Source organism: Drosophila yakuba, chromosome 3L (assembly GCF_016746365.2).
Source record: "Drosophila yakuba strain Tai18E2 chromosome 3L, Prin_Dyak_Tai18E2_2.1, whole genome shotgun sequence".
Taxonomy (NCBI): domain Eukaryota; kingdom Metazoa; phylum Arthropoda; class Insecta; order Diptera; family Drosophilidae; genus Drosophila; species Drosophila yakuba.
The window spans coordinates 6,710,823-6,737,616 of record NC_052529.2 but is presented as its reverse complement, the minus strand read 5'-3'; the positions used below and the strand labels follow the sequence as shown (position 1 = coordinate 6,737,616).

At 44.3% G+C, this 26,794-nt stretch overlaps 8 protein-coding genes across 11 annotated transcripts; 3 read left to right on the top strand and 5 right to left on the bottom strand.

The window, feature by feature from the left end:
* Window positions 1–1,050: 1,050 nt before the first annotated feature.
* On the bottom strand, window positions 1,051–2,630 carry LOC6533158 (transmembrane emp24 domain-containing protein B). The gene is made up of 6 exons (XM_002093848.4): window positions 2,583–2,630; window positions 2,259–2,489; window positions 2,115–2,192; window positions 1,732–1,995; window positions 1,492–1,659; window positions 1,051–1,437 (listed from the first exon to the last, which is right to left on the bottom strand). The coding sequence occupies exons 2-6, from the start codon at window positions 2,403–2,405 to the stop codon at window positions 1,381–1,383; spliced, it is 714 nt and encodes a 237-aa protein (XP_002093884.2). The 5' UTR covers window positions 2,406–2,489; window positions 2,583–2,630; the 3' UTR covers window positions 1,051–1,380.
* A 258-nt stretch (window positions 2,631–2,888) lies between these two features.
* On the top strand, window positions 2,889–4,409 carry LOC6533157 (galactose mutarotase). Its single transcript, XM_002093847.4, has one exon. The coding sequence runs from the start codon at window positions 3,212–3,214 to the stop codon at window positions 4,304–4,306; it is 1,095 nt and encodes a 364-aa protein (XP_002093883.1). The 5' UTR covers window positions 2,889–3,211; the 3' UTR covers window positions 4,307–4,409.
* Window positions 4,410–4,516: 107 nt separating this feature from the next.
* LOC6533156 (chymotrypsin-1) lies at window positions 4,517–5,426 on the top strand. The gene is made up of 2 exons (XM_002093846.4): window positions 4,517–4,757; window positions 4,815–5,426. Exons 1-2 carry the CDS (start codon window positions 4,522–4,524, stop codon window positions 5,380–5,382), a joined length of 804 nt encoding a protein of 267 aa, XP_002093882.1. The 5' UTR covers window positions 4,517–4,521; the 3' UTR covers window positions 5,383–5,426.
* Window positions 5,415–15,680, bottom strand: LOC6533155 (protein SCAI). Of its 4 annotated transcripts, none has more exons than XM_039373725.2 (9): window positions 15,181–15,680; window positions 10,445–10,594; window positions 10,195–10,377; window positions 9,904–10,134; window positions 9,723–9,845; window positions 8,607–9,067; window positions 8,293–8,547; window positions 8,028–8,231; window positions 5,415–7,942 (listed from the first exon to the last, which is right to left on the bottom strand). In XM_039373725.2, the coding sequence occupies exons 2-9, from the start codon at window positions 10,540–10,542 to the stop codon at window positions 7,698–7,700; spliced, it is 1,800 nt and encodes a 599-aa protein (XP_039229659.1). In that variant the 5' UTR covers window positions 10,543–10,594; window positions 15,181–15,680; the 3' UTR covers window positions 5,415–7,697. The 4 variants fall into 4 exon arrangements, with proteins under 4 accessions (XP_039229659.1, XP_039229660.1, XP_039229661.1 ...); XM_039373726.1 differs by having other exon boundaries at window positions 9,723–9,857; window positions 9,916–10,134; XM_039373727.2 differs by having other exon boundaries at window positions 10,445–10,591.
* Window positions 15,681–16,040: 360 nt separating this feature from the next.
* Window positions 16,041–21,879, bottom strand: LOC6533154. Its single transcript, XM_002093844.4, has 3 exons — window positions 21,153–21,879; window positions 19,249–19,611; window positions 16,041–19,188 (listed from the first exon to the last, which is right to left on the bottom strand). Exons 1-3 carry the CDS (start codon window positions 21,468–21,470, stop codon window positions 17,266–17,268), a joined length of 2,604 nt encoding a protein of 867 aa, XP_002093880.1. The 5' UTR covers window positions 21,471–21,879; the 3' UTR covers window positions 16,041–17,265.
* Window positions 21,880–22,276: 397 nt separating this feature from the next.
* LOC6533153 (U6 snRNA-associated Sm-like protein LSm5) lies at window positions 22,277–22,941 on the bottom strand. Its single transcript, XM_002093843.3, has 3 exons — window positions 22,782–22,941; window positions 22,512–22,708; window positions 22,277–22,451 (listed from the first exon to the last, which is right to left on the bottom strand). Exons 1-3 carry the CDS (start codon window positions 22,828–22,830, stop codon window positions 22,422–22,424), a joined length of 276 nt encoding a protein of 91 aa, XP_002093879.1. The 5' UTR covers window positions 22,831–22,941; the 3' UTR covers window positions 22,277–22,421.
* A 265-nt stretch (window positions 22,942–23,206) lies between these two features.
* Window positions 23,207–24,982, top strand: LOC6533152 (T-cell activation inhibitor, mitochondrial). The gene is made up of 3 exons (XM_002093842.4): window positions 23,207–23,439; window positions 23,500–23,924; window positions 23,982–24,982. The coding sequence occupies exons 1-3, from the start codon at window positions 23,355–23,357 to the stop codon at window positions 24,927–24,929; spliced, it is 1,458 nt and encodes a 485-aa protein (XP_002093878.1). The 5' UTR covers window positions 23,207–23,354; the 3' UTR covers window positions 24,930–24,982.
* On the bottom strand, window positions 24,930–26,612 carry LOC6533151. The gene has a single exon (XM_002093841.4). It carries the CDS (start codon window positions 26,455–26,457, stop codon window positions 25,018–25,020), a length of 1,440 nt encoding a protein of 479 aa, XP_002093877.2. The 5' UTR covers window positions 26,458–26,612; the 3' UTR covers window positions 24,930–25,017.
* Window positions 26,613–26,794: the final 182 nt, after the last annotated feature.

Sequence of the window (26,794 nt, the reverse complement as noted above, 5' to 3'; positions counted from 1 at the left end):
CGGGTGCTATCAGCGAGGATGTGTCACCCCATCGTCCTGCGTGCCTGCGGTGGCTGATGCGCAGGCGCGCTCTCCGCACCACAACCCCAACCACCGGCCCACTTTTGCCGCTGCCCCGTTTATCTGCCGCTGTCATCGGCTGCTGGTGGGCGGAGCCAACTCTGTGCCATCGGGGGATGTGGATATGGATGTGGTTGTGGATGCTACTACTGCCTTTGCTGGCCGGGTCCTTTTGCTGCGCGTTCTTGGGGCATCATTAGTGCTGCCGAAGAGAGAAGACCCCATTTTGGGCGGAAGTGCGTATGAGCAATATTTTAACAATGGCGTTTAAAACAGTTAAAGAGCGTGTGCTGGTGTGCGAGGCCATTAGGAGCTTAGTTTCTGCGGTGGCTTTAAGGCCCGCAGATAAGCCTCGCATAATAACATTTTAATTTCGAGCAGCAGTGGCCACAAAAGAGGCCCCAAGATACCCACATGCGCCTGCTGCCTGCCAAAAAGGATATAATTAACATGCCAGCTGCTGCAGAGCACACACACAAACAGACACACATATGTATGTGCTAAATGACGTCTAGATAAGCGGCGAGCATGGTGACATGATTTAAGGTCCTGCGATGGATGGGGCAGGATAATTTGCGATAAGCGGCTTAGGGGGTGATTAATATGCCAGCTCAAGTTGTCGAACGCCTTCCAAATGTCCTTAGCTCTAAGATTAAACTAATGAGCTGATAAATTATGAATTTTAAATTTATTTTAAGTTACAAAAAGATGTCCTGTCATATTAAAAATTAGTTACTATTTGATTTTATATTAAGCAAAAATACTGCTTTCTTAAATCAACTTATAATATAATATTAAAATACATATAAAACTAAAATATCCTTTTCAGGATAACGAAATGTAACGGTTAATAAAGCTTACCACTTTAGCTCAACTGTAAAGCTTGTAGAGAGCTTTTAGTAAATGAGCAAACCCAAATGCTTTCGAAAACATTCTGCAATTAAATCAGATGGCGAACTTTGAGTTCTTTCCCAAATAAAACCAAGCGAGTACAAAAATCTTCAATATTTTAATTGAACAAAACACACAAATGTACACTTATCACAATAAGTTTTGCTGTCTATAACTCGTATGACATAAGTAGTCCCAATTATAAAAAAGTCTGCTCAGTTTCTTTTGATCAGTTAGCCAGTGATAAAATAAGTTATAAAAGTAGTCCCAAATATAAAAAAGTCTGATTAGTTTCACTTGATCAGATAGCCGGTTATAAAATAAGTTATAAAAACGCGAAAGGGGTTCAGCGGAAAGAATGAATGTCTTGGAAATGCGTATGGAATTTTTAAAGCAAACTGCGAAGTCTTTGAAAAGTATCTGTGTGCCTTAGATGCGACTTTTGGAGCCCGATTTGACTTCAAAAAGTTTGCGCACAAAGAAGACCTGAAAATAGTAGGTAATTAATAAAGGAAAAGCAAAAAACATGAGTATACTCGCCTGTATAGAGCACGTGATCAATATGACCACAATTTGGCTAATCGAAAAGGTTTGAATGTAGGCATTGTTGTCCAGGAGCAACGCATAGTCACGCGATTCGCGATGCCGGCTGTGCGCTTGAAAGCCCATCATATCGTTGATGTTGCGCTCCACAGTGCCAATGGTCGCCTAAAGAAATAGATCAATGGGAGTAATTGTTGTTGGTTTTTTGGGGTGTGTCTCAAAACCAGTTTAGCTTACGGTGAAGTTTTGCATGTTCAGCTGCAGCTGTTCGATCTCCTTGGCGTACTTGTCCCAGGCATCGTACTTCACCACTGTGATGTAGATATTGACCAGCTTGCCAGCGAATCGGGAGAACTGGTTGTCGATGCAGACGGAGTAGTAGCCACCCGGCGACACCTGATCCGTGTAATCCGCAGTTGCCTGCCACTGGTAGGGTTTCACCACTTCACCAGCAGGATTGCGGACGGCGAATCCAGCCATTCCATCGCCTCCACGCACCACCTAGGAACAATCGTATGATTAATTCGTTTGTTTAATATGCAACTATCAAATATATGATAGCGAAACCTCAAAGACTTAAGGAAACCAGAGATAGATTCCAAACCCTACAATCTACTTACACTGAAGGACACGTAGAAGGTGGCTCCCGCCTTAACGTATTGATGGTAGCAGTCCTCCTTACCAGCATCTATGTGAACCTGGAAGAGAAACCACGTTCCCGGTGAAATTTGATCCTCTGGAGGAATAGCAAAGCCAGAACCCACCTTGTAGTCCATAGCCACCGCTGGCAGATTCTCGTACCATGGTTGTTGGGCCTCCTGAGCGTTGGTTACGTCGATTAGGAAACAACAACAAATCACAGCAATCGGAAGTATTAGATTTAGTTGATCTCTCTGCCACGTCAATTGCATTTTGGGATTTATACTCGTCGGATTACTGCTGCCTGGGTGGGGATGAACTCAGGGGGATCCAATCTGCCGTTTCCTCTGAGCTCTCTGTCAACAAAATTGGAAATTGCACCGGTTAACTAGCTTTCTATTTGCCAAATTACCATAAAGTTAAATAAACGAATTCAATAAACAACCGACCTGTTGCTTAGAGGTGGACTTTTTGGTATGTGGTATTTTCTAGAGCATGGCTGCCAGATCTGTGCAGTTTGCAACAAAGGGAGGCGGAGATTTTAAAATATATTTTTGAAATGTAGTTATTGCTTGAGTAGTATGTACATTTAATAGTATGGTATACACGTTCTATTTTAAAAGCTGGTTAAGCTGAGCGATAAACTTTGAAATTAATTTTTTAAATACGGAAACGAACCCCTCTTAATATTTATGCCTACGCACATGTAATAACATCTGCAACAGTATAGGTATGGCAACTCTGAAATTTGAATCTCATCTGCGGTGATTAAAAAAGAATTTAAACAAGGACTAATCTGATTTACCACTAAATTTGAGCAATATCTTGGAATACGAACAAGGCTCAACTCTTAAAGACTCTCCAAGCTGTCTATCTCCCTTATCGGCGACTTTCCCACCACTTTGTGATAACAACATCTGTTTACATATGTACAATTTGTTTGCGGCTTTTTTGCGATAATTAAACAAACACATACGCACATCGAGTGCTGATTAACCTCTACGGCTTGAAGAGGGTCAGATAAAAACGCAGTGCAATTGGCACTCGCAATCATTCCGCAACTGCAGCCGGAGCCAAAATGGTTAACGTCACGGAGGACGTCTTCGCCAACGGAGCGGTGAATCCGTTCACCAAGTCAAAGGATACCATCAAGCGGTTCACCCTGACCAACGGATCAGGAATGTCCGTGCAGTTGATCACCCGTGGAGCCACCATAACCAGCATAAAGACGCCCGATGCCAGCGGTCAAATAGATGACGTGACCCTCGGATTCGATGATTTGGCGGGCTATCAGAGCGAGAGAAATCCGTATTTTGGAGCAACCATTGGACGGGTGTGCAACCGCATTGCCAATGGCAGTTTTTATCTGGACGGAAAGCTGGTGGAGGTGTCCAAGAACCGGGAGAACAAGTTCCAGCTGCACGGCGGCTTTGTGGGCTTCGATAAGGCGCACTGGGAAGTTGTGGAGGTGCGTCGTGATGGTGTTACCCTGTCCCACACCAATCCCGATGGACACGAGGGCTATCCCGGCAAAGTGACAGCCACGGCAAGCTTCACCCTCAGCGAGGATAACTGCCTTCATGTCCTGATGACTGCAGTGACGGATAAAACCACTCCCGTGAATCTCACAAATCACTCCTACTTCAACCTGGCTGGCCACAAATCTGGAGCCAACGGTCTCTACGAGCACACCATCGAGATCAATGCTTATGGCATTACTGAGACGGACCAGTCCTCGATTCCTAGCGGTCGGATCACACCCGTGGAGGGAACCGGATTTGATCTCCGTGTGTCCAGCAATCTGGGAGAACGCCTCAAGGCGCTGCAACCAGCTCGCGGCTACGATGACAACTTCTGTGTGACCTTCACTCCACCACAACCATTGGCCAAGGTGGCCCGAGCCACACATCCGCCCAGCGGTCGCTGGCTGGAGGTGGTCAGCAATCAGCCCGGAGTGCAGTTCTACACTTCCAACTTTATGCCGGATGTGGAACGCGGAGAATCACCCATTCCGGGCAAGGATGGAGCTGCCTATGCCAAGCATGGTGCCTTCTGCCTGGAGACCCAAAAGTTTCCCGACTCCGTGAACCACAGCAATTTTCCCTCGACCATTTTGCGACCTGGCGAAAGCTACCGGCATGAAGTCATCTACAAGTTCGGAGTTTCTCACTAAGTGAGAATCTTATCTAACCCATATATACGCATATGTACAATGTATCCGACTAACCAAGCAACCCGTAATTATTATAACCAATAAACCAAAAGAACGCAGATTATGCAAAGAGGTTCGAACACGCCGCGATCATAAAACCGTGGCAATCAATGAAACCCACGAGTACGGGCCATATATAAAGCTGTTGAAGGGTTTGGAGTTGTAAATCACTTGAAATGATTCTCCAGCTGGTGCTTATCGTGCAGCTCTCTCTGGGATTTGGCCAGGAGATTGGCTCCCTGCGAATCATGAATGGCACTGCAGCGAAGGCAAAGCAGTTTCCTTACCAAGCTGGACTACTCTGCTACTTCGAAGGATCCCTGGACGAGCCCAATTTGTGCGGAGGCACCATCCTCAGCAATCGTTGGATTGTAACCGCAGCCCATTGTCTGCAGGATCCGAAGTCAAATCTGTAAGTAACATACTCATACTCCTATGATTTATATATTCATCATTCTCACCTACTTAGCTCAAAAGTGCTGGTCCACGTTGGTAATGTGACATCCTTGGATGACAAAGAAATCGTGATCAACCGAAGCCACACCATCGTCCACAAGCAATTCGATCGAAAGACCGTGTCGAACGATATAGCCCTGATCAGATTGCCCAAGAAACTAACTTTCAACAAGAATATACAGCCCGCCAAGTTGCCCAGCGCTTGGAAGACTTACACAGGTCGGAAAGTCATCATTTCGGGCTGGGGTCTGACCACCACGCGAAAGCCCAGTAAGGTGCTCCAGTACATCCGGGCGCCCATCATCTCGAACAAGGAGTGCGAGAAGCAGTGGAACAAACAGCTGAAAAGCAAATCCAGGAAGTCCGTGTACAGCTCCTTCATCTGCATCGATTCCAAGAAGGGTCTGCCATGTCGCGGCGACTCCGGAGGTCCGATGGTGCTGGACGATGGCAGCAAAACCCTGGTGGGCATTGTATCCCACGGATTTGATGGCGAGTGCAAGCTGAAGGTGCCCGACATTTCCACGCGCGTTTCCTCCTTCGTCAAGTGGATCAAATACAATACTGGTGGATTGAATTAGTTGATGTGGAGTCGAAAGAATTAAAAGTCGAATCTCTTTTCAAACGTGTGCTTTATTCTTATTACTTCATACAAACTCCCATACACTTTCTCGTTCTCCGTTCCATTTTCATAATATTCTCTTGTGGCTTTGCTAAATTTGTTATCATTTCTTAATGTTGGTTGTTGGTTTCGATTTGTATGTTATTTGTGACGTTGCATGTCGTTTAAACAATTTGTTTATGATAATGTTTAGATGTTCTCGTTTTTGTGGGCTTTGTTTACGTGTGAGTGTGTGGTTAATGTTGCTGATTATTTGCAATTCTTCCCCTTGCTTTAATTTACCTTATTTGTTCTCGCTATTTCGTAAATGCATTTCTCAAAATGTACAAAACCAAAATAGAAGTGAAAATGATAGCGTACAATGAGTGTGAGTGATATAATTTGGTTCTTTCAACGATTCTTTTAGTATTTTCCCTATATGTACAAAAAGTGTAAACGAAATTGTGGAAAAGCTATACAATTTGTTAGTTAACAAAGCGAATAAGTTGATAAGAACTCGGCTGAATAAATTAGTTTCTTTTCGTTTCGTTTTGTTTGTAGTTTTCTTTTTTTTTTTAATACGGCTGCTTGAAGACTTCAGAAAAATTTGTTTGTAACTAGCGTAAAATTTGTTATCTTTCGTTTAAATATATAAAAATGCACATATTATCCGTAGAAAATAATAAATTTAAAGTAATTGTTAAATTGTTTTTTGGTTTTTTGTATTTTTTTGTTTTGTAATTTTTTGGTAAGATTTTTTCATTATTTTCGTTTGCGGCTTGTCTTGTAAAAATGATCAAGTAATTTACTATGCGTTCAACTAGTTTTATTTTCGTATTGAAATATATATGCTTTTTTTATATATAATTTTGTAACTTTCAATATTGCGTTTATCATTTGCCTATAAATCCATAGAGTTAGTGTGACTTGTAACTATATGTTATCATAAATATTTATTATTACGGTGACCTGTTCCAATTCACAGTTTATATCGAAAACCGAAAACCGAAATGGAGTTTTGCGGCATTTGTTTTTTTTTTGCATTGGAAAAATGATTCGAGAACAGATTTTCATTCGTTAGTTGAAGTGTAAATTTTGTATGCATTTCCTTCGTATAAAATGTTGGTTGGGCTTTTTGTATTTTACTTTAACATACGCAAAATATATTTTGTATATTTTCCATGTTTCGCTTAACTAGGGCATTATGTATAAGTTAATATTAATTATTACTTTTGCTAAACTTTGCCTTATTTTTGGTTGTTTTACGTTTACTTTTATTTTTACGTTTTTTGGTTTTTCATTTTTTGGTTTTTTCGTTTTTTTTCCATTTGTTGAAACAGTAACTTTCAGTCATCTTGTAATCATAATAGATACATATATGCAATATTACATACGTACAATAATATTCTGGTTTCGTAATTTCAATTTGTTATGAGCGCCGCGTACAATGCATAAAAAACGCACCTCCTTTTCTTTCTTATATAGTGTGTCGTGTTCGTAACTCACATTCGATTAGGTTTCTCTCAATATCAATCAATATCAATATCGGTTGTATAAAAGCTAAAATGTTTCCGCTGCGTATGACAAAGTTACCTATTTTTCCCAATCCAAAAAGTGCCAACACACACAATTTTCATAAAAATTTCCCCGCCACCGCTCAAACAAAATTTGATTAGATATTCGGTTTCGATTTTCATAAATTGTTTGCTTGGTTTCTTATTTTCATTTTCATTTGCATTTTCATTATCATTTAAGTTTTCTTTTTCATCTTCTTTTGGCAGTTATCGTTTGTTAGGTTCTTTTGACATGTTTGTGGTTGCTGTTAGCTGTTGTTGTTGCTGCTGCGATATCGGCTGAATATCATATCATTGATTTCACGTATGTATATCTTCGTTATCGTTATCATTAAGTATGTATATGCTAAGCAACTAACATTGGACCATTTCCATTGCGCGACGCACTATATAAGAAAACTAGCTACTTGATTAATTTACCTTTATCCATATATGCATATATAATATATATGTATATTATTCGTACTCGTATTTATATATTTATATTCGTATTATAATGCAGTTACGTTGCGTTACGTTATTGAAATGGCGCTTTGCCAACGAAAGGAAACGGAAACCCATGCTGGCCATGTGGCCAATCTCAGACCCAGTTCCAGCCCAGCGGAAAAGTATTGTACAGCGAATGCATCCAACCGGCGAACTGCCTCTCGATCAACTGGAACAGCTGCTGTCGCAGGCAGATGCCCACGGCCACCAGCACGACTACGGCGGCAAAAAGTCATCAGTCGCACTCCGGTCCCTCCGAGAAGTGGCCACGCACATCCAGGGCCGAGGCCAGCTGAAAGATGATGTGCGACAGCGAGGGGTGCTCCAGCAGTTCGTTCGCCGGCAGCTGCGGCTCACAACGCGGTCTCATGTGCCGCCCCCGGAATCCGCGGTGCAGTCGCAGCACCACATCACAAAAGACGAAGCGGAGGATGAGGGTGCGCAGGAAGTCGTCGCCGAAGAACTGCACGTAGGAGGAATCTGCAGAAGGGGATAGATTAGTGTGAGATACTTAATCTATCTCTCTAAGGAGAAGTATCACAAGAGTTAAGGACTGATAACGCACCTATGAATCCAATGCCCTGCTCGATCTCATCGATGCGACACCGGGTGACGAGGCGCGAGGCCTCCGTGATGAAGCGATCCACGTACGTCTGGCAGCGTTCCCAGTGGTGGATGGGCACGTCTCCAACGTTGCAGATGTAGCAGAGGGCGGTGAGCGGGGAGTGCAGGAACAACGTAAACAGCGAGCCATGATGCTGCACATCAGCTAAAATTAAGTCAAAAGGATATGAGTACATGGTTTAGCCCAAAAGGAAAGGAGATCCTACCCTGGAATGCGGGCGGCACATCCTGCGGGGACATGAGCACCACCAGCGGCTGGCCAAAGTAGCGCGGTATGTGCTGAAAGACAAACGAGTTGTCCGAGTCGATCACAACGAACATGGGCCGGCGTGTGAACGGATATAGATCACCCGGATATAGGCAGTGGTTCTCCTTGTACGATTTTCCGCGGCACGACAGCCCGCCACCATCCACACTGTCCCGTTTCACGCTGGTGGCCAGGCCGCCCAGCTCGTAGCCAACTGGAAATAAAAATTCCAAATGATTACAATAGATAACAGTGATATGGTGATGTACTCACAATCCTCGGGATGTTTGGTGGTGGAGAAGCAGCCATCGGCGGACATGTAGAGGAGCAGGGCACCGCCCAGCGGCAGTTCCTTGGAGCCGCTGGCGAGGAACACCAGCAGCTGGCTGATCGACGGTTTGTACAGCAGATACTTGTGGGGATTGTCACGAAAGGCCCGCCCATTCTCCATGTAGCCCTTGGAGCCCGGCACTCCGTACGGCGGTATTCGGCTGGCCGCCGGACTCGCATCGTGCCCGTGCAGACCGTGGGCCATGCTCAGCGGATTCGTGGTGGACTCCGTGGGCTCACGCTCCAGCGTCTGCAGCATGCGGAACATGTCCATGGTCAGTTCCGAGAACTTGGCCTGCTCGCAGGCGGAGCCCACGATCAGGATCTCCTGCAGGCTGAGCGTCATGTGCGGCGAACGCTCGCAGGGCGGCGTCGTCAGCGGCGACAACCTAGAACCGGAACCACTGGACACATCAGTCGGGGTAGTCGCACTCGTCCTCAGGCGGATGGCGGGGCCCGTGCTTTCACAGAAGAATTGAGAATGCGGCGCACTAATGAGGTGACAAGGGTACGGGAGGGGGGAAAGTGTTCCTTTTTTTTGGGGGGGGGGGGGGGGGGGAGATCGTGGACCAAATGATAATGAAATGATAACGAAATGATAACATCTTGTGGAGTGTGTGTGCGGTGCGGCAATGAAACTGTATTCTTATACTTTACTTAGGGAATATATTTAGACCCTTTAATATTTTTTTTTAAGAATAAATAGACATAGTTTTATTGCAACACCTGGATGTTGTGATTGGTTTTTTGGGGACAGAGATCATGGTTAAAGTGCGTGACAAAATGACAACGGTGAGTGTTCTTTGGTGTTTCAAGTCTTCTGTGATAAGCACAACAAATGATCAAATAATCAACGGCAAACGGAACTCAAGCAAAACTCGTATACCTACGCAAACAGAACAGGGCATATGTACATACATATAGGCCATATATAGTATGTACTTATAGACAGATAGAGGCTATACACTTGGCCACCCACAAGCTGTCCAAACTCCTCCTCCGCCGACGAAAGCACGGGCAAGTACGCGTGTACGGAGAGAGGCTGTGCCAACGACTCACCTGTGCGACAGGATGATGGGATTGGAGTCGGCGTGCAGGACGGCTACCGCCGCCTCCGCCTTGATGAAGCCCTTGATCTCCTCCAGCACCAGCGACCACTCCAGATGATCCTCCGGCTCGTAGCTGCGGGGAAATCTGGGGATTAATAGGGAGTCAAAAAATTGGGCAACCAATTAATTACGTGTTGGTGTACTCCTGTATTTGTTTTTCCAGCTCGGTGACCAGCTCCCGCACCAGCTTCATCTTCTTGAGCAGCAGGCACACCACAATGAACCGGGCATAGTATCGCAGCTTTTTCACCATCAGATCCGGTCGATCCTCCTTGGCCGCCCGGGAGTAGTACGCTCGACCTCTAATTGCCGCATAGAACTGATACGCCTCGTTCAGGTAGTTGGTTTCGCTGGTTCTTAAGCTGGAGAAGAAGTATATATATATTAGCTTTTCTTGACTTTTTTGCATAATAAATACTTACTAATAGTGATAATAAAGCTGGCCAATCTTGCTTGCTATTTCGCCGATCTGCCAGCGCTTCAGGCCATACTTGGAGTCCAGTACCATGCGATGTTGCTGCTGGAACTTCCACAACTTGGTGTAGACATCGAAGGTGCGGCCGAAGTAGGCTTGCCACTGCCGATGGCCATACTGAGGCAGATCCCTGCAGATACAAATATATATTCCATTAGCTAGTGTTATAAAAGATATTTTAACTATTTAGTACTAACCTGAGCCCGTTGAAGAGCTGCTTGGACTTCTCTAGCAGGTGGCAGAACTCCAAAACTAGCTTTCGATCCTGTTCTTCCGTCGATTCCATTTTCACCATGCCGTTCTTCTCAACCTCCACCGCAATGTGTTATGTCTGCGAATTGGTTCTGCTGCAATGCAAGTCATTCATTTGATTAAACTCAAGTGCTTTTGGTAATTATCTAATGTAATGTATCTACCCATCCATACCACCTATCTATCTAACCAACTATCCATCTATCTATCTATCTAACCAACTATCCATCTATCTATCTATCTAACCAACTATCTATCTATCTATTTATCTATCTATCTATCTATCTATCTATCTATCTATCTATCTATCTATCTATCTATCTATCTATCTATCTATCTATCTATCTATCTATCTATCTATCTATCTATCTATCTATCTATCTATCTATCTATCTATCTATCTATCTATCTATCTATCTATCTATCTATCTATCTATCTATCTATCTATCTATCTATCTATTCATCTATTCATCTATTCATCTATTCATCTATCTATCCATATATCTATCTTTCTATCTATCTATCTATCTATCTATCCATCTATCTATATATCTATATATCCATCTATCTATCTATCTATGTATCTTTCTATCATCTATCCATCTATCTATCTATTGGTGCACGTATCTATGGCAAATGAGGGGGCCAAATGGGCTGACTGCCCACTTGAGATTCATTCAGCCGCTCGTTGAGCCATTGTTGATGTGGATAATGTGCATAATGACGAGGATGATGTCAATGGGGCTGCTGCTGATGCCGGGACTTTGCTTACAATAAAATGAAATGCCAATGCGGCTTTTTTGCCCCACAATTACAACACGCGTATTAAATTTTTAATTTTTATGCTTTCCAAACCAACGACGAATTCCGCTTTCATTTGCTTTTTGGCTCTGCTTTTTTCTAAGCCGGTGAGGTAGTGAATTTAAAGTCATAACTGAAAGGATTCATGATCTCGATTCCCAATGTCGATTCCAATACGAATTCAATTAAAATTTCAATTTGGTAAAAACAATTATGTAGCCTTTTAAGTGCACACGAACAGATGGATGAGATGACCCGGATGGGAGATGAAAATGGGTTGGGACAATCGTTATACTGGCTATGCATCAAAAGCTCAATTAATAACGCCCGACCAGGCGACCAGGCGAAATTGTTTGCACAGAGAAAAAAAAATAAAACACACACACACACATAGACATACAGGAGCGGAGGAAAAACCCGGAAAATGTCGAGAAGGGCAGAGCGGAAAACAGAGTAAATGCACAAAAGGGTCGGCAGTGCAAATGGCGCCGCAGCGGCCACATTGATTTGGCTTTGGCCAAACTAGGTCGTTCCACAGAGCACAAAAACTTTCAATATGAGCTCATCAGCCAGCAGCCCAGTACAGAGAGAGAAATCGGGATAGCTACAAGCAATTCACTGGCTAAATAGACCTGAGTAAGCTATCACGTTGTGCTATAAACTTGTAGTTTGTTTAGGCATGAAACAAGTTTGCTTTCATGCCTAAACAAACTACAAGTTTATAGCACTTAAGAGGAACAATTCGCTCTTATCTTGTATTTTAAAGATTTTTTGCTGTGCATTTAGAATTGGTAACTGAAGATGTGAGTCGCTGGCTGGGTGATAGAGTAAATATAGTTTTTTCCTTATTTTTTGGGAGGGAAACTGCGTCAAATATGCGTCACCTCGGCGAGCGTCCAACCAACAAGTCGATGTGGGGCACACACAGCCGAGGCAGGACGCATTTATGGCGCCCTAATCAAATTAAGCTTCCATTTAGCGCGTTAAAATTACATAATATGAAAATTACGCATACGCAGCGTTAACAAACAAGCAGCGAGTGGAGTAGTATCAAAACAAAAAAACAAAGCTGACTAACCAGCTCGCCCACTCAGTCAGTGAATGACAGACGACTGGCTGGATGCTCCTCCTCCTCCTCCTTCTTCTCCTCCTCCTCCTGTTGCTGACTTCATCATCCTCGCCTGGCTATCATCCTCGGCAGCAGTTAACCAACATCATCAGCATGTCAACATGTGGAAGCCGGAAATGAAGAAACACAAATACTAAGCAGAGTCGTTGCCACTGCTATGCTGCTCATTAACACCCTTCTCCTTCCCCTCCGCCAAAAGGACTCCTGTCCCGTGACGTCCTGGCTCGGCTCCTCCACCCCGCATCGTCCTCGTTCCCACCCCCAAAACGGAGGCACACACTCGCAGTTGGTGCAGGCCTGCGTCAGGATGTCCTCCTGCCACCAACAAGTGCGTCCCTATTCCATTTTTAAAACCACTGAAGGTGTCCTTTAAGCTTAAATCTAATTTCCGTTTACTATCGAAACATAAATACTAGAGCTTTACTTTTCAAGCAAAAGTTTATTTTAAAATTTTTAAAACAGCTCTAAGAGAGAGAGTATTTATACAATGTTTTATGAAATTTGTGTGTTAAAAAATACATTAAGCTTTACTTTACAACAAGTAATTTTTCTAGTAACATTTTATGCAATAACTTAGTTCTACCTTTCATATTTTAGAAGAAGGACTTTTTGCTTCAATCCGCGACACTTTTGTCGCCTGGCTGGAGTCAGTCAGTAGTTAACGTGGAAAAGTTTTTCCACTTTTTTTTTGCGCTGTTGCGTGTTGTTGTTATTGTCGTTGTTGTTGCCTGTGTGACAATGTGTACTACAGCGGCAACAGCAACAGCAAGAACAACAACAACAACCGCTACGAGAGTGAGTACAACTGTTGGGGAAAATCCCAATCCCAGTCAAACAAAGCGTGCAAAAAAAAACGCAAGCAGAGGCGGAGTATGCAACGCACTTTGGCGCCCATCGGCAGCGTGGCGGGAAGGGGAGGGGAGTGGTTGGTTGGTGGGGGGTGGTGAAAGAGGGAAAGGAGTGAAAGGGGTTTTGGTGGGCGGCGTGGGTGGTCCAGTCGCGCTTTTGACTGACTGCCAGTGCGTGCATGTGTGGGTGAGTGTGTTTTTCAATGCCCGCCAGCACTTCTGCAACAGCAACAACGGCAACACTACACGGCGAAAAATAATCAAATAAATATAAAATAATTATTTTAAAATAAAAAAAATATATACATATGTATATTAAAGCCAACTTTTCTAAATTAAACCTAAAGATATGTAACTTTTTCCGGGCGCATAAAAAATGTTGTTGGTACGCAGTATTCATTTGAAACCTTTTGTTTTACTTTCCTGGAGGATGTTATTTTCTTACAGTGGGAAAAGCTAAACTGATCAATCGAACTTCCCATTGTTTGAAACAAATTGTACTGTCAGTTTGTTGACTTAACATTTTTTGTAGCACAGCCTATAGTATTTTTTGAAAAACCCAGGTAATTTTGAAACTAAAGCGATTTTTTCCGCGTGGAGCGAAACTATTCGCTGCTGCACCGCGCTCTTTGCTATTTGGCAAAGCTGCACATTTTTTTCCGTTTCGCTCCTTTTCTTTCGGAAAGTGGCAGTGTGTGTGTGTGTGTGCGGGTGTGTGTGTGGGTGGGCGGGGTGTGTAATCCTTCAAAGGCATTGTAGGCTACACATTTAATGGCATTTTGACGCTGCCGCCGCTGATAATGATGTTGTCGTACATGCAACGTCCGCATCCGCAGCAAACTTCAAGTTGTCTGTTCATTCTGTTCCCTCTGTTCTGCTGTCCTGCAGTCCTTTTGCTGCCTCCCCCACCCCCAAAAAGGACCTCCCCCCGCCACATCCTTCGTGCAGCCGTTCAGTCATTAGGACTTATGAATTTCGGCTTAACAATTGAGCGGCTCAAAGTGCGATGGCGGGGTAGAGGTGTCTGCAAAACTTCGGCATAGTTCAGCCTTCATAATTAATGGCAGCATAGCTGGGGATAAAAAAAAAATAATTCCAGAACGAGGCGTACATATAGAAACCAACTACTTGAGTGGGCCAACTTTGGCCTAATGATACAGACAGACGGACAGGCAGTCGGTCGCCCGAAAGTTACAATTCTCATATCTCGCAGCTCGCATCTCGCTGCAGACATCACAAGCTGCAGGAAAAGTTTGTCAGGAGCAGGACCAAAAACCGGATGCGAGTGACCAGCGGAGAACTTTTGCCTTTGGCCCCCAGGACACTTTTTGTGAACTGTTCGACTGTCGCCCGAGGGCAATTTACATTTCACATTTAATTGGCAATTTCTATTTATCGAAATTGATCTCGCACCGAAGTGGGCAAAGTATGTTTGTATTTTAGCTGCCAACTGTGTACAGAAGTTGGAAAAGTACATTTATCAGGGGCACACTGTATGGAACCACTTTTAGGAGGATTTCTATTCGAGAACCTGATAATTTTTAAAGGTAATAAATCAGGAACTTTAAAAGAACTTAAAGCAAATATCCTTTACTTACAAACCACTTAAAGTGAAGCTTGTGAGCAATGGAATTCGAAAGCTAGGAAGATTTACGAAAAATATTCATTTATTTATAAATATATTTTCAGATTTTCCAACTAAATTCCATTTAAAGTATACATAGATAGCTCGTATCCTTTAGAGGTAACAAATAAATCTCTCTTATATTTTCCACTCTCCCTTCGGATTCACTTAGTAAAAGAACCTCAATATCCTCAGTATCCCAAGTTGAAACAATCATAGTTGCGATTTGTTGTGCTTTATTTGCCATTTCCCAAAGGGAAACTCCACCGCTCACTCACCTTTTCATTGTTGTATCTGCTGCTGCCACCAACAACAACAGAAACAGCAGCGGATGCGGATGCGGAAGTTGCAGTCGCAACCTCTGCTAGCAGTCGCGTCGCCCTGCACTTGACATATGTTTCGCCGGATCTGGTCAAGATCGTATTCTATAGCTTAGCGCTCGAACACTTTGCCACTTTGCCACCTTGCCACTTTTCACTCACTGCACTCACACGCGGGGCACTTTTTATATATATATATATTTTTTTTTTGCCGGTTTGCTAGTTGCCCTTGTTGGCAATTTCACCGAGGACTTTAGGGGGCGATTCGAAAACCGTTCTCAATCTTTCAGTGATATTTGGGCGATATCCCGGAACTGGAGCATTACGTGCTGGGGGGAATTAAGCGGGAGGAGCGATTGTGAGTGGAGAACGCTGCGACCGTCGCGTTTGGCTGCACAGTATTGAATTTTTTCGCATTTACATTTTTAACGAGGAGGGTTGGGGGTTGGTATTGATTTTTTTGCCACTTTGACAGCTGCGTGGTGCCAGCGCTGGCCAACAGAGGGCGTCGCTGACAGTTGCCAAATTCGCGGGGGTTGAACAGCTGACCGGCGAAAAGCCGTTACAAGTGGAGACTTCCAAGGACTACACTCTACAGGGGTAGTAAAATGATAAAATTAAACAGTAGGTGGCGCCACTTTTGAGGCAATCAGCTGATGAAGTTACCTGGATTGTTCCACAAGTCTCCATTAACCCATAATGCCGCTTTTGTAGAAATTTTAAAATATTATAAGTATTTCCATGAAACCAATATTAAAATTTTGAAAATTCATATCTTGTTCTGTTTCTATTTTTATCTAGGGGTCACACTACATGAACACATTTCTTGAGTTTTATTGCAATACATAAGTTCAATAACATTTACATTTCGCATTACATAAAAGCGTTTTGAATTATATTTGGTTGGTTGCTTGATAAAATTGGGACTAAAATTGTTGCGGTTTTTAGTGCTCTTTCACTATCACAATGAAATAAATTACATTGTTCGGATACAGTATACAATAAATATATATATGCTTAAGTGTGTGTATACGCTACATGTAAAACAGTATCTAGTCGCATGATAGGTTAACCATATTATATGGCAAATACAGATACATACATACATCTATATAATCCTCTATCTATCATTACAAGACGCCAGATTTTTCTCTCATTTGGAATATGCGCGTAGCTTTTCAGTCTTTCAATAAATCCAAAAATCTAAACGTCAAAGCGTCCTAGTTGTATCGCCTATATATAAAGTGAGTTTCATATACGTAAGATAGCTACATGTTTTGTTTTTATAGGTCTTAAGGAGTTCTAATTTCTGAATCATCTACTCTTAGAAGTATCTTCTTTTGGGCTTAACTCTGTGTATTGTCCTGCGGTTTTTGGATGCTAAATATTTATCTTACATTTATAAAACTCACTTAACATATTATTGAATAGTTAAGCTACTTGTTGATTTTTGACTGAGTTATATGTTTAAAATTTGGCTCTAGTTACCATTTCAAATGATTTCGATGTTCGGTTTTTGAAGACGCGAATGGATCAGAATGTGAGTGCACTTATGAGTGGTAAAGTAAATCATACAGTTCATTTATTGATTCAAATGAGAGTAGATTGAATAGAGTTCTAAATTCTTATATTTTTTATAAAGCAGCTCTTTTCACCATAGTCATTTGGATACCAAACAAATTTAGATAGACTGCCAAATATTATATTATCTATGCTTTATACACCTTAGATAATTTTTTAAAAAAATATTACACAATTTTGAATATAATTTTCAGCTTAGATAGCAATTATCTATTTCTATTTCTAAATTATAATTGAATTAACAGACTATTAAAAATGATCGATGTCGATTCGACTTTAACTCTATTAAATATTTTGTCTATACTCATTCAATTCTATCTCATTTAAAATCATAACATTTAGTTTTAAACCTCTATTAACTGAACACCTAGCAAACTCAGAAACTATTTCATCATCATCCTACCCAAAGTGCACTCGTATTATTCTTGAGACGGATCTCTTGGCGGCCTAGACAAGTGTGACCTACAATCTGGTGGCCTCCGAAGTGGTCTGGACATCGCCTGCCCCGTGCACTTGCTGACTGGTGGTGGAGGTGCCGACATCAGTGGTGGGTCGCGGCAGATGCGAGTAGTATCCCAGCTGGCAGGAGTTCTGGTGGGACAGCTTCTGATTCTGACTGAGTTGGTACTGGGCCGCCTTAATGGCAGCCTGTTGCTGGGGCGTCAAGCAATCGCAGGCGGCCAACAGCTCCTCCGTGGACTTGGCCGTAATTGTTGTGGTTGTGGTGGTGGTCAGCTCGCCCACAAACTCGGTGGGCGGTGGGGCATAGTTCTCCACATCGCCGTAAGTGGAGTATCTGCCGTACGGGTTTCTTCGCGGCATCGAGTGACGCTGCTGGGCAATCTGCATTTTTATGGCTGGTTTCACTGCCACTGTGTCCAGGTAACCGTAGCCCACATTAAAACCCGCCTTGTTGGCGAGATTGTCCCAGGATTTGGGTTTCTGAACATAGGCTATAGTATTGGGATAGATCTGCTGCGGTTGCATTTGAGTAGTGGTCACATGATATCGTTGGTGGTAATCCCCCTGGTGATGATGATGATGGTGATGGTGTCCCTGGTGCGTTGGCTGCTGCTGTTGTGGCTGCTGCTCGTAGGACTGTCTGGATTTTGTGGAGTGCTGTCGCGACTGACCCGTCTCGCTTTTGGGATCCCAAAACAAAGTATCCGTGCTTATGGATGTGGTATACGAAGCAGTATCTCCGGTGGCAAACTCACTGGAGGTGCAGGAGTGCAAACTGCAGTGGCTGGCTAAGCCGGAGGCCAAGTCGAAGTAGCGAGATCGGGTGCTGCTGCCTGTTTGGGATTGCACCTGGCAGGGATTGTGCATCTGGTGGGCATAGTGATGGTGGTGCGGAACAGCCTGCATGGGCTGTTGCTGCAGTGTTGGCTGCTGCTGCTGATGTTGCTGCTGCTGCTGCTGCTGCTCATGGCTATGATGGTGATGATGATGATGGTGGTGATGTCCAGATGCTGCAGCGCCGTTGCCATTGGGTGAGGCATGGGATGTGGACTTGGGTCTGACTCTCTGCTCCTTGCTCTCCACCCGCTCCCTGTCCCGATGCTTGTGCTTATGCGTGTGCTCCTTGTGCTGGCGATGGCGTCTTCTCGTTGGCACACAGTGCGTATCGCAGCAGGGACTGGCCAGGTCATAGGCATCCAAGCTCACGTTATCCGGCGCCGCAGCTGCTGACTTCTCCGCCGACTTCCAGCGAAAGTGACCCAAACAGGGATTGCACGAGTGTCCCACATGACAATGCTTACCCGAGGACTTCTCCTTCTCGGGCTTTGGTGGCTTAGCTGGTGGCTTGTGCTTTTCACACGTGCGAGGAGGTGGTGCGGGTGGCTTCACCGATCCACCGGTGGTGCTGTGATATTGGGTAGGAGCCGTTGTTGTGGGTTGAGTCATCGAATTGGCATCCACGGACTCGGTTCGCTGGAGGATATAGCGCTGTGCCGGTGGCTGGTGATCACTACTGCTCCGCTGAAGACCCAATCCGTCTACAAATTCCTCTGAGCTGCCGTGCGTGGGTCGCAGGACGTAGCGGTATGTGGGATCCAGGTAGTGGTAGGTGAGCATAAATTGAGCGGGAGGAGGTATGATGCCTGGACCACCCACCCCATGCTGGCGGGTCGCAATGTTAGGCACATCCTCGGTGGAAAGGGCGGGTCGGTAGAAGCCTGCTTCACCACCCACCTCTGTGGGTGATACTCCTTCCCCATCGCTGGGCGATGTGTTCGCATTGGCCTTCTTACGCGCCGGCAAACTGTGCGTCTTCCACTTGCCCTCCAATAACTCACGCTCTCTCAGGTGCACCCTCTCCAGCTCGTTCATCTTCTGCTGCAACATGCTCTGCAGTTGGATGTAGCGCATGTGGAGATCCACCTGGGGAAGCATACGTGTGTTAGAAATAAATCTTGGTTTTCAAACCTCTAAATACTGTACCTTTCTCACACAGTCCTCGAATAGAACAACCATCCGCATCCTGGTGTCACATTGCTTGATGAACTCGACGATGGTCTTGTGGTCCGCCTTCTCCATATCCTTTCCGTTGATGGAGAGGATTACGTCGCCCTCACGCATGCCAGCTCGATAGGCCGGACCACCGTACTCCACGTAGTCCACGTACGTGATCATTTCCAGCTCCTCATCCCGTTTGTAGTGAATCCCATAGCTCTGCAGCGTGAACCCGTACGAGTTGTTCTTTTTCTCAACGATAATGGTGCGGCGTCTTCGATCCTCGTCCAGATTGGAGGCCAGATATCGCTCCGATTTATGGCGCCCCAGGATATGGGTAGAACGTGATAGCTGAAATGTAATTAAATATTACAAGTGTACACTTTAAAGTTGTAATATTGAAATCCCTTTTGCAGGAACGTGATTTTCTATAGCAATTCAGACCACATTTGCCATTATCTAGCGCTGCTCTCTATCTGTGAAAGGAATGTGTTGATTTGCGGTGAAAGTGAAAAGCTTGTATGCTAAACTATCGTTGGCACTTCCGGGTATTTGCACGTCTAGGCAATGTGGCACACCGAATAGCCGCCAGGTGTGGTGGAGGTGCAAACCATCAAAATGATGTTTGCCAAGCCCATTCCTTCGTCCCTGCTGTTCTTCCTGCTTTTATTGAAAGCATTTCTATGAATACTGGATGAAGCCCCCGGCAGGCAACACTTTCACTGCCTTCCCCCGAAAGGCAAACCAACCCAGAATACAGGTGCGGGCAAAATAATACCATGCAAGCCCTGCCCAAAGATTAACAAGCTGGTAATAGAAACAAAAAAAACCAACATTGTCACGCATAAAGTATTCAAAAAGTTTGTGCTTTAAATAAAAATACTTGTAAATTAAAAATAATATATTCAGATATATGTAAGGGGCACCTATTTTTAGATACAACACGCTAAGTATAGAGACACAGCACAGTTCTTTCATTAACGCTTTTTTGTGCGGCCATAATAACTGGCTTGAAAGGCTTTAAAAAGGACCTCCCGCCGACTATAATGCCATCGGCAAGGAAGAGCAAATTGTGCGGCATTATATACAGAAATACAGTGCACGCTTAAATAAAATTGTAAAGATTTTTATTAAAAAAGAAATCAAGAAAAATTGAGCTAGAAAACTAGGAAAATGCAAGTGGTGCACAAAGAATAGTTTTCATCTTATGAAAACAGTAATTCATTTGAATACGTAAGTTTAACAATTGATTCTATTTAAACGGTGGCTTCAAATTAAAGCCGTAATAACTACTTTTAATAGAAATTGTGTATGAAATAGTTCCCAAGCTCCCCATTTATTGAGTGGTGGCTATTATGGCATGCTCGCAAACATGCCCCTTTCATTCGGTGACCCATAAATTAATCCAACTGGTTAATTTTTCAAATTGCCCGGGCCAAAGTCAAGGCCCTTTCAGGGACTAAGCTGCTCCCTGGTTGGGTGGGTGTACGATACATTTCAATATATGACTATTTCCAGGGCATTGAATTATTAACACTTGATCGACGACGGCGGTTGTTGGCGGCTGTTGAGGTTGCCTGGCGAAGCGTAAACTATGCATAACGACCCGGCTGTTGGGTTAAACAGCTGAGGGGGCAGCAAATGCACCCGGATGGGGATGTGAATGGGAGCTGGGTGGCGCAAACCACCCCCAAGTACGCCCACTCAACAAGGCAGCCAGCAACCACCATCTATCACCCACCACCACTAGCACCACCCACAAGACAAATTCAATTGAGCCAGCACTGCAGGACCTTGTCGCATTATTATGACTCAGTGTAGGGGGACAATTGAATTCACTTGGAGACGATTCCGACTAGCAGTTGGATGGATACTTGACCACTTGGACATACCTGCGCATACTCGATTTCCTCGTCGCTGGCATCGAGACTCTTGTGAAACTTAAGCCTGCCCAAGCTGCCGGTGCCATTGACATAGTGCGACCCTTGCTGATGGCTCTGATGATAGAGGTGTTGCTGCTGCTGCGACTGGGCATAGTGCTGGTTGGGATGCTGCTGCTGCTGCTGCTCCTGCTGGCAGGCGGCGGCCATGAGGGAGCCCACGGAGGTGGCATTGGAGGCCGAGATGGATACCGCTGCCGCCGTGGTAGCCGCACTACTAGCCGCCGTCGCAATGCTTTGGCAGCTGGTGCTCATGGGCTTGCTGGCCATCCTCCACTTATTGATTTCTTCACGCAGTCATAATTACAGGCGGATCATTCGAGCCGCTCAAATGAGACACCGACAGATACATTTACAGATACCGAAACACACGGCAATCTTTCGCTGCAAAAGCGGGTAACCTCCACCACTCAAGTTTACACATCGACTGTGGCTGCTGCTGCTGGACTGCAATTAGTCATGGCCATTCATAAAGTTCACTTCGAGTTGCGTTTATCAGTGCTATATCGGTACTTGGCAAAAGTTTTCCATATTCGAGCTCGGTTCGGTACGGTTCGGTTTTGTTGTCGCGTGAGTCTGTTTCCGCTTGGTTTGTTCCACTTCCGTCGAAGCCTGGTGCCGTACTGAGCGCTGGAGGTGCCGAACGGAAGCGGGAGAACGAACGCAGAACGGTACTGCGGAGAGCGGAATGCACCCACACGCACGGCCAGCAGGGAAAAGCGGTTAATATTTATGGCACATGTTGACTGCTGTATCGCAGAGACGCAACATTTCGGGGGGTGGAGCGCATGCGCCTACTTTGCATGGCCACCAGAGCACACATAGCAGTTAAATGTTAACGGAAGGGCCACAAATATTTAATGTGATTTTTGAATTTTTATAACTGGGAAGTCCCTTTATGGAATTACTAGCGGTCGCCCTTATTTGGCACTCAATTCAAGTCTAACAAGTACCTTTAACCCACTTCTGTGTTTGATTCATTGAAAAATTAGCGTATTTTTGTGATTTTAATTTTTACATTGTTTAATTTTGAGATTAGATTTTAGAGATTAAATCAAAATAAAAATTTCCAAACATTTTTGAAAACGGTTTCTGTTAAATTTATACTTCTACTAACATTGCTGTAAATCGCCTGACCACTGTTAACACTTTACATTATGCACATTAAAACGCTTGTTTTCTTATTTTACAAATGTATTTATGTTTACAAATGGAACCTTGCTACTCCGCCAACTCTCCGCCAGGCACCAACTGAAATATATAAATTAGAAATGAAATATAATAAACATAACTTAAAAGAAGAGCACTCACCATTGTGATGTTGTTGCCATTGAGCAGAATCTGATCCAGTTTGGTGATGCGGCGTCCATCAGGCGTGTTCTCATACTCCGTCACGTCGTCCAACAGCATATTCACAAAGTCATCGAATCCCAGAAGAGTGCCCACCATCTCCTTGTCGTTCTTCATGATGATGTGGATGCGGGAACCGATGCATTTGTCCACCAGTTCTGAAAGGAATCGCAGGGAAGCCGGCAAAAGTAAGAAACACTTAACTTGTAGATTTTAACCAGCTTTACTTACCCAAAGGCATCAGCGTAGAGATGTTGGAAGGGGGAGGAACGGCAGTCATGTTTCTTTATGTTTTGTTTACTATTATTTATAAGAATAATTGGAATTCCGCTAAAAACTTTTTAGCAGCGAGATAAACAATGCGGAATTCTGTGTAAGAACTGGTCACACCAAAAGTGTCAGCGGTGAGAGCTGAAAATTCTTGTTGTCAGAGTTAGCGGGAATATAGCTAAATATAAAATATATATTAAACAACATTTTATTTTATTTAAAACTTATAGTTTAAAGAGATGCCTTATAAATCTTTTAAAAAAGTTCTTAAGAGAAAATGCTTAAGATAGAATACATAATGGCAGAAATTATCGTAAAGAATAAATTACCGCCAAACTGACCTCAAAACAGCAATCACTCTTATCTCTATAGTATCGGATTTTTGGCATTCTGCGCAACGGTCATACCAATTTTACCTCATAATTTCAAGATCAGAAGTTATATATCCAAAAACTTAATCTCTCAGCAGTTGCTACCGTATGCTGGCTATTTGTGACGAGGGGCGGGGTTGTGCCTCCACCCTCTGCTTGCATAATGTCCATGTCGTTGGGCCCCAAGATCCGGAAACTGGTCACCAGCAGGCGGCACTTCCTGCTTTTGCGCCGATCGCTGAATCAAGGTCAGTGGATTTGAATGCACCGCAACTTTTAGATAATCATGTGATTGGGCGCCTTTGCAGATCTGACGACGGCGCTAAGACCCTTCTACTTCGCTGTGCATCCGGACTTCTTTGCCCAGCATCCGGAGCAGAGGAACACCAACGAGAACTCGCTGAAGTTGCTAAGTGAGCATTTGGAGGCTCTGTATGAACGCAGGCAGCGAAGTGGGGACACCCAAGTGCTCAAGTTCTACGTGCGCACTAGTGCGGATGCTGACAAGCGAGACTCCTTCAAGCTCATCCAGATACGCACGGACTGGCAGAGTACCCGAGATCCCAAAACCTTTATTCAGGGTCTTCTGGAGTCCTGCAACTTGTCCACGGAGTATGTGAAGAACATTAAGGCGCAGCCAGAGTCGCCGAAGACCTCTGGCCTGGATATTAAACCAAGCCGAGACTATCACTATGACATGGAGTTCGCCGAATTCGAATCTCAGTTGAAGAATGTTGGTAGAAAACTTTACAAATCAGAAACCATTTAATTACATATTTCCTTAATCCAGGAGCGAGCCAGCAAGCGTCCAGTGCTGACCAGCTGGCTGGAGGAGAATGCCGCCACAGCCAAACAACGCTCTAAGGAAACTGCGGATCTGCAGGCCGAAATCGACAAGCTTAAAAAAGTGCTGGTAGAGAAACTGGAGTTGCAAGATGCTCGCTACGAGTGCGGCTGGAACATAGAGCACTACCGAGGCTGCTTGAAAACCTTGGAGCGACTGTCCAACACCCATTTGTTGGAAATGGCTTCCCTGAAAGGTCGCATAGTGGTTTTTGCTCCCTTTACGGGCATCAGTTTAGAAGGTCATGTGATGCTATTTACCGGCGATGTGCTCAGCACCTGGATTGACTTTATCAAGAACATTCCGCACCATGATGCCTACTTAAAGGTGGTGCCCGTGTATGAACGCACACTCTCTCAGGTTCTCCTGAAGATCCAGATTGGCCGTCGCAAGTTTATGCCCAAACAACAAGCAAGCGGCTATGCAAGCTACCTCATGAAGGTGACCACTTCGCTCAGCGATTACCTAGGCAAACAAAAATATCCGCCGGAATGGCCAAAAACGCTGAAAGAGTTCACCATAGTGGTGGAATCAGAGGCAGGTCCTCTGATGGTAAGCCCCACGGGTCAGTTTATCACACCAGCCACCTGTCCGGGATCCATACTCGTGGACTTCATCAGCGTGAACATGGAGCTGGCCAGGGAGCGAATGAAAAAGTACGCTCAGGACAAGCACATCGAGCAGGAGCTAATGGACTCGTGCATTAAGCAGCTACAGCTGCAGTCGCTGACCAAAGATGACGCCATAACCCCAGACAAAATGATAACATCTCTAAGAGACTTATCCCAGGTGCAGTTGAGAGAACTGCAGGGATGCAAGCTCCACATAACCCACTACTACTCGGTACTGACCGACGGCGTTGTGTGCATACCCTGGGATTTTCAGCAGAGGTAGTTGGATTTTCTCATGTGCCTTATTAGTCAAAATAAACATATCAATAATTTATAGTTATTAAGTTTGCTAAGTCCCCTCTCACTTCCAGTTAAGCTGCATCGCTGCAGTCTTCGAGCCTCCAGGTGCACTCTGCCTGATGAGCTGAAAACTCGGATGCATGACGCGTGTAGACGTGACGCTCCTCGCCATCCCAGTGCAAAGGATCGCCACCGCACAGAACGGAGTTCTCAGTGGCAGCATCGTAAAAGGAAACGCCTCCATTTCCATATATCACTCTCCACCAACTTATATTGGGCCGACTGTAAACGTTTTTGGTAATCGAGTTGGTTGCATTGTTCGAGGTTGCAGTCGCTGGTTCCATGAGGATGTAGCGACTACGCCAGAAGGCACTATAAAAAGCAAACTGCGGCCGACTGTCATTGCTGTGACCACGTTGGATGAAATACGCAGCCTTTTTCGGATCTCGTGCGTTGCTGCAGATGAGGTACGTCTGCGGGCACTCGTAGATATACGAATTTGCATCAGTCACATTCCGGATGCACACTTTTCGAGCGGTGTACAGCAGTTGCTCGTCTTTGGGAAGGTGTGCATAGATTTCCGTTTGCAAGGACTTCGCAACTTCTTTTTCAAAACCAGGCTGCGAAAGCAAATGCCTGATGTTGCTCTGCAAAGCCTGTTGCACTTCGGGATCTGCACGTTTGAGCTCCTCCCTGCTAAATAATTGAAGATTGGCTTGCGCCAACTGACTCAAACTAGCCGTTAAATTTCCCAGGCGCTGCACGACACTCAAAGGTGTTTCCAGGGCCAAAACAGCGTCGTAGAGCGCTTCAAGAATGTCTCTCAGATAATCCAAAGTGCTGAATGTCAGTCGTTGGACCAGAGCGTCTACCAATGGAAAAGTGGCCACTCGACTGGCTGTGTGAAACGGTGCCTCCAATAACTGGGCGCTACGATTGATGAAAGCCCGATAGATGTGCTCCATCAGTTGGAGTGGCACATCAGTGTGCATGGCCAGCTGGTCATAAAATTCTAAAATCCTCAGGGGATCGTAAATCTGCTTGGTCTGCTGAAGCTCCTTCCACAAAGCTGTGTAAATGGCCTGTTTAAGTTCCAAAGTCCTGGCTTGATTTGCTATTTGAAGAACGAGCCTACCACGCTCCCAATCTCCTCCAACTTCAGAGCGAATTACCGACTCCAGATTGGAAAAGGCTGTATAATCCTGGGCCACAGCAGCTGGCTCATTTCGCCAGACATCGATGTGGTATAGTAAATCTTGAACAGGCGCAGATGCGTTGAGAACCGTCAAAAGTTTGCTGCTGCTATTTTGGAAACTCAAATCCAGGGCGCCAGTTAGGCCAATACCGAAGAGGACAAGCCAAGCGGATGAAGATGCCATTGTGGCTGTACTGGTTGGATGCACTCGAAGGGCGATGCTTATATAGGTAAGTGGAGAATCGGTACTTATTTGTAGTTCAATCGGATATTTACTTGCGGATTTGGTTGTTGACCCTTGTGCCAATAAATGCATACAACGTTTAATTGCATTTTGCACTTGCGGAGAGGCTGAAAAACAATGCTTATATATGGTTGGGCGTACACATATTGCATCATTTATATAAATCTATTTAATCAGTGGCTTTATGTATAAACCAAAAAAAATTAAGTGTCTGAAGTCAGGGTTCTATGTTAGAAAAAGGGGGGGTTTACAGGAAAACGAATTATATTTTACACTAATTAGTTTATCATCATTTATTTACTACATTTTGTTTTTTATTTTAATCGTCTTAGTATTAGTATTAAGTTTTCAAAATTAATATTATTATTAATGTTTTCAAATTTATTGGTTTTATTCTTAACGAATGTGC

Excerpts from the sequence above, each read along its gene's own strand:
- LOC6533158 (XM_002093848.4), bottom strand. The coding sequence starts at position 2,405 with ATGCAATTGACGTGGCAGAGAGATCAACTAAATCTAATACTTCCGATT. Across the intron at positions 2,193-2,258 it reads CGGTGGCTATGGACTACAAG|GTTCACATAGATGCTGGTAA; the intron begins GTGGGTTCTGGC and ends TTTCTCTTCCAG. Across the intron at positions 1,660-1,731 it reads TGAACATGCAAAACTTCACC|GCGACCATTGGCACTGTGGA; the intron begins GTAAGCTAAACT and ends CTATTTCTTTAG.
- LOC6533157 (XM_002093847.4), top strand. The coding sequence starts at position 3,212 with ATGGTTAACGTCACGGAGGACGTCTTCGCCAACGGAGCGGTGAATCCG.
- LOC6533156 (XM_002093846.4), top strand. The coding sequence starts at position 4,522 with ATGATTCTCCAGCTGGTGCTTATCGTGCAGCTCTCTCTGGGATTTGGC. Across the intron at positions 4,758-4,814 it reads CAGGATCCGAAGTCAAATCT|CTCAAAAGTGCTGGTCCACG; the intron begins GTAAGTAACATA and ends TCACCTACTTAG.
- LOC6533155 (XM_039373725.2), bottom strand. The coding sequence starts at position 10,542 with ATGGTGAAAATGGAATCGACGGAAGAACAGGATCGAAAGCTAGTTTTG. Across the intron at positions 10,135-10,194 it reads CAGCTTTATTATCACTATTA|CTTAAGAACCAGCGAAACCA; the intron begins GTAAGTATTTAT and ends CTTCTTCTCCAG. Across the intron at positions 8,548-8,606 it reads CACCAAACATCCCGAGGATT|TTGGCTACGAGCTGGGCGGC; the intron begins GTGAGTACATCA and ends TTTTATTTCCAG.
- LOC6533154 (XM_002093844.4), bottom strand. The coding sequence starts at position 21,470 with ATGGCCAGCAAGCCCATGAGCACCAGCTGCCAAAGCATTGCGACGGCG. Across the intron at positions 19,612-21,152 it reads AGGAAATCGAGTATGCGCAG|CTATCACGTTCTACCCATAT; the intron begins GTATGTCCAAGT and ends ATTACATTTCAG. Across the intron at positions 19,189-19,248 it reads TCGAGGACTGTGTGAGAAAG|GTGGATCTCCACATGCGCTA; the intron begins GTACAGTATTTA and ends ATGCTTCCCCAG.
- LOC6533153 (XM_002093843.3), bottom strand. The coding sequence starts at position 22,830 with ATGACTGCCGTTCCTCCCCCTTCCAACATCTCTACGCTGATGCCTTTG. Across the intron at positions 22,709-22,781 it reads CTCTACGCTGATGCCTTTGG|AACTGGTGGACAAATGCATC; the intron begins GTAAGTAAAGCT and ends GATTCCTTTCAG. Across the intron at positions 22,452-22,511 it reads ATGGCAACAACATCACAATG|TTGGTGCCTGGCGGAGAGTT; the intron begins GTGAGTGCTCTT and ends TATATATTTCAG.
- LOC6533152 (XM_002093842.4), top strand. The coding sequence starts at position 23,355 with ATGTCCATGTCGTTGGGCCCCAAGATCCGGAAACTGGTCACCAGCAGG. Across the intron at positions 23,440-23,499 it reads GCGCCGATCGCTGAATCAAG|ATCTGACGACGGCGCTAAGA; the intron begins GTCAGTGGATTT and ends GCGCCTTTGCAG. Across the intron at positions 23,925-23,981 it reads TCGAATCTCAGTTGAAGAAT|GAGCGAGCCAGCAAGCGTCC; the intron begins GTTGGTAGAAAA and ends TCCTTAATCCAG.
- LOC6533151 (XM_002093841.4), bottom strand. The coding sequence starts at position 26,457 with ATGCATTTATTGGCACAAGGGTCAACAACCAAATCCGCAAGTAAATAT.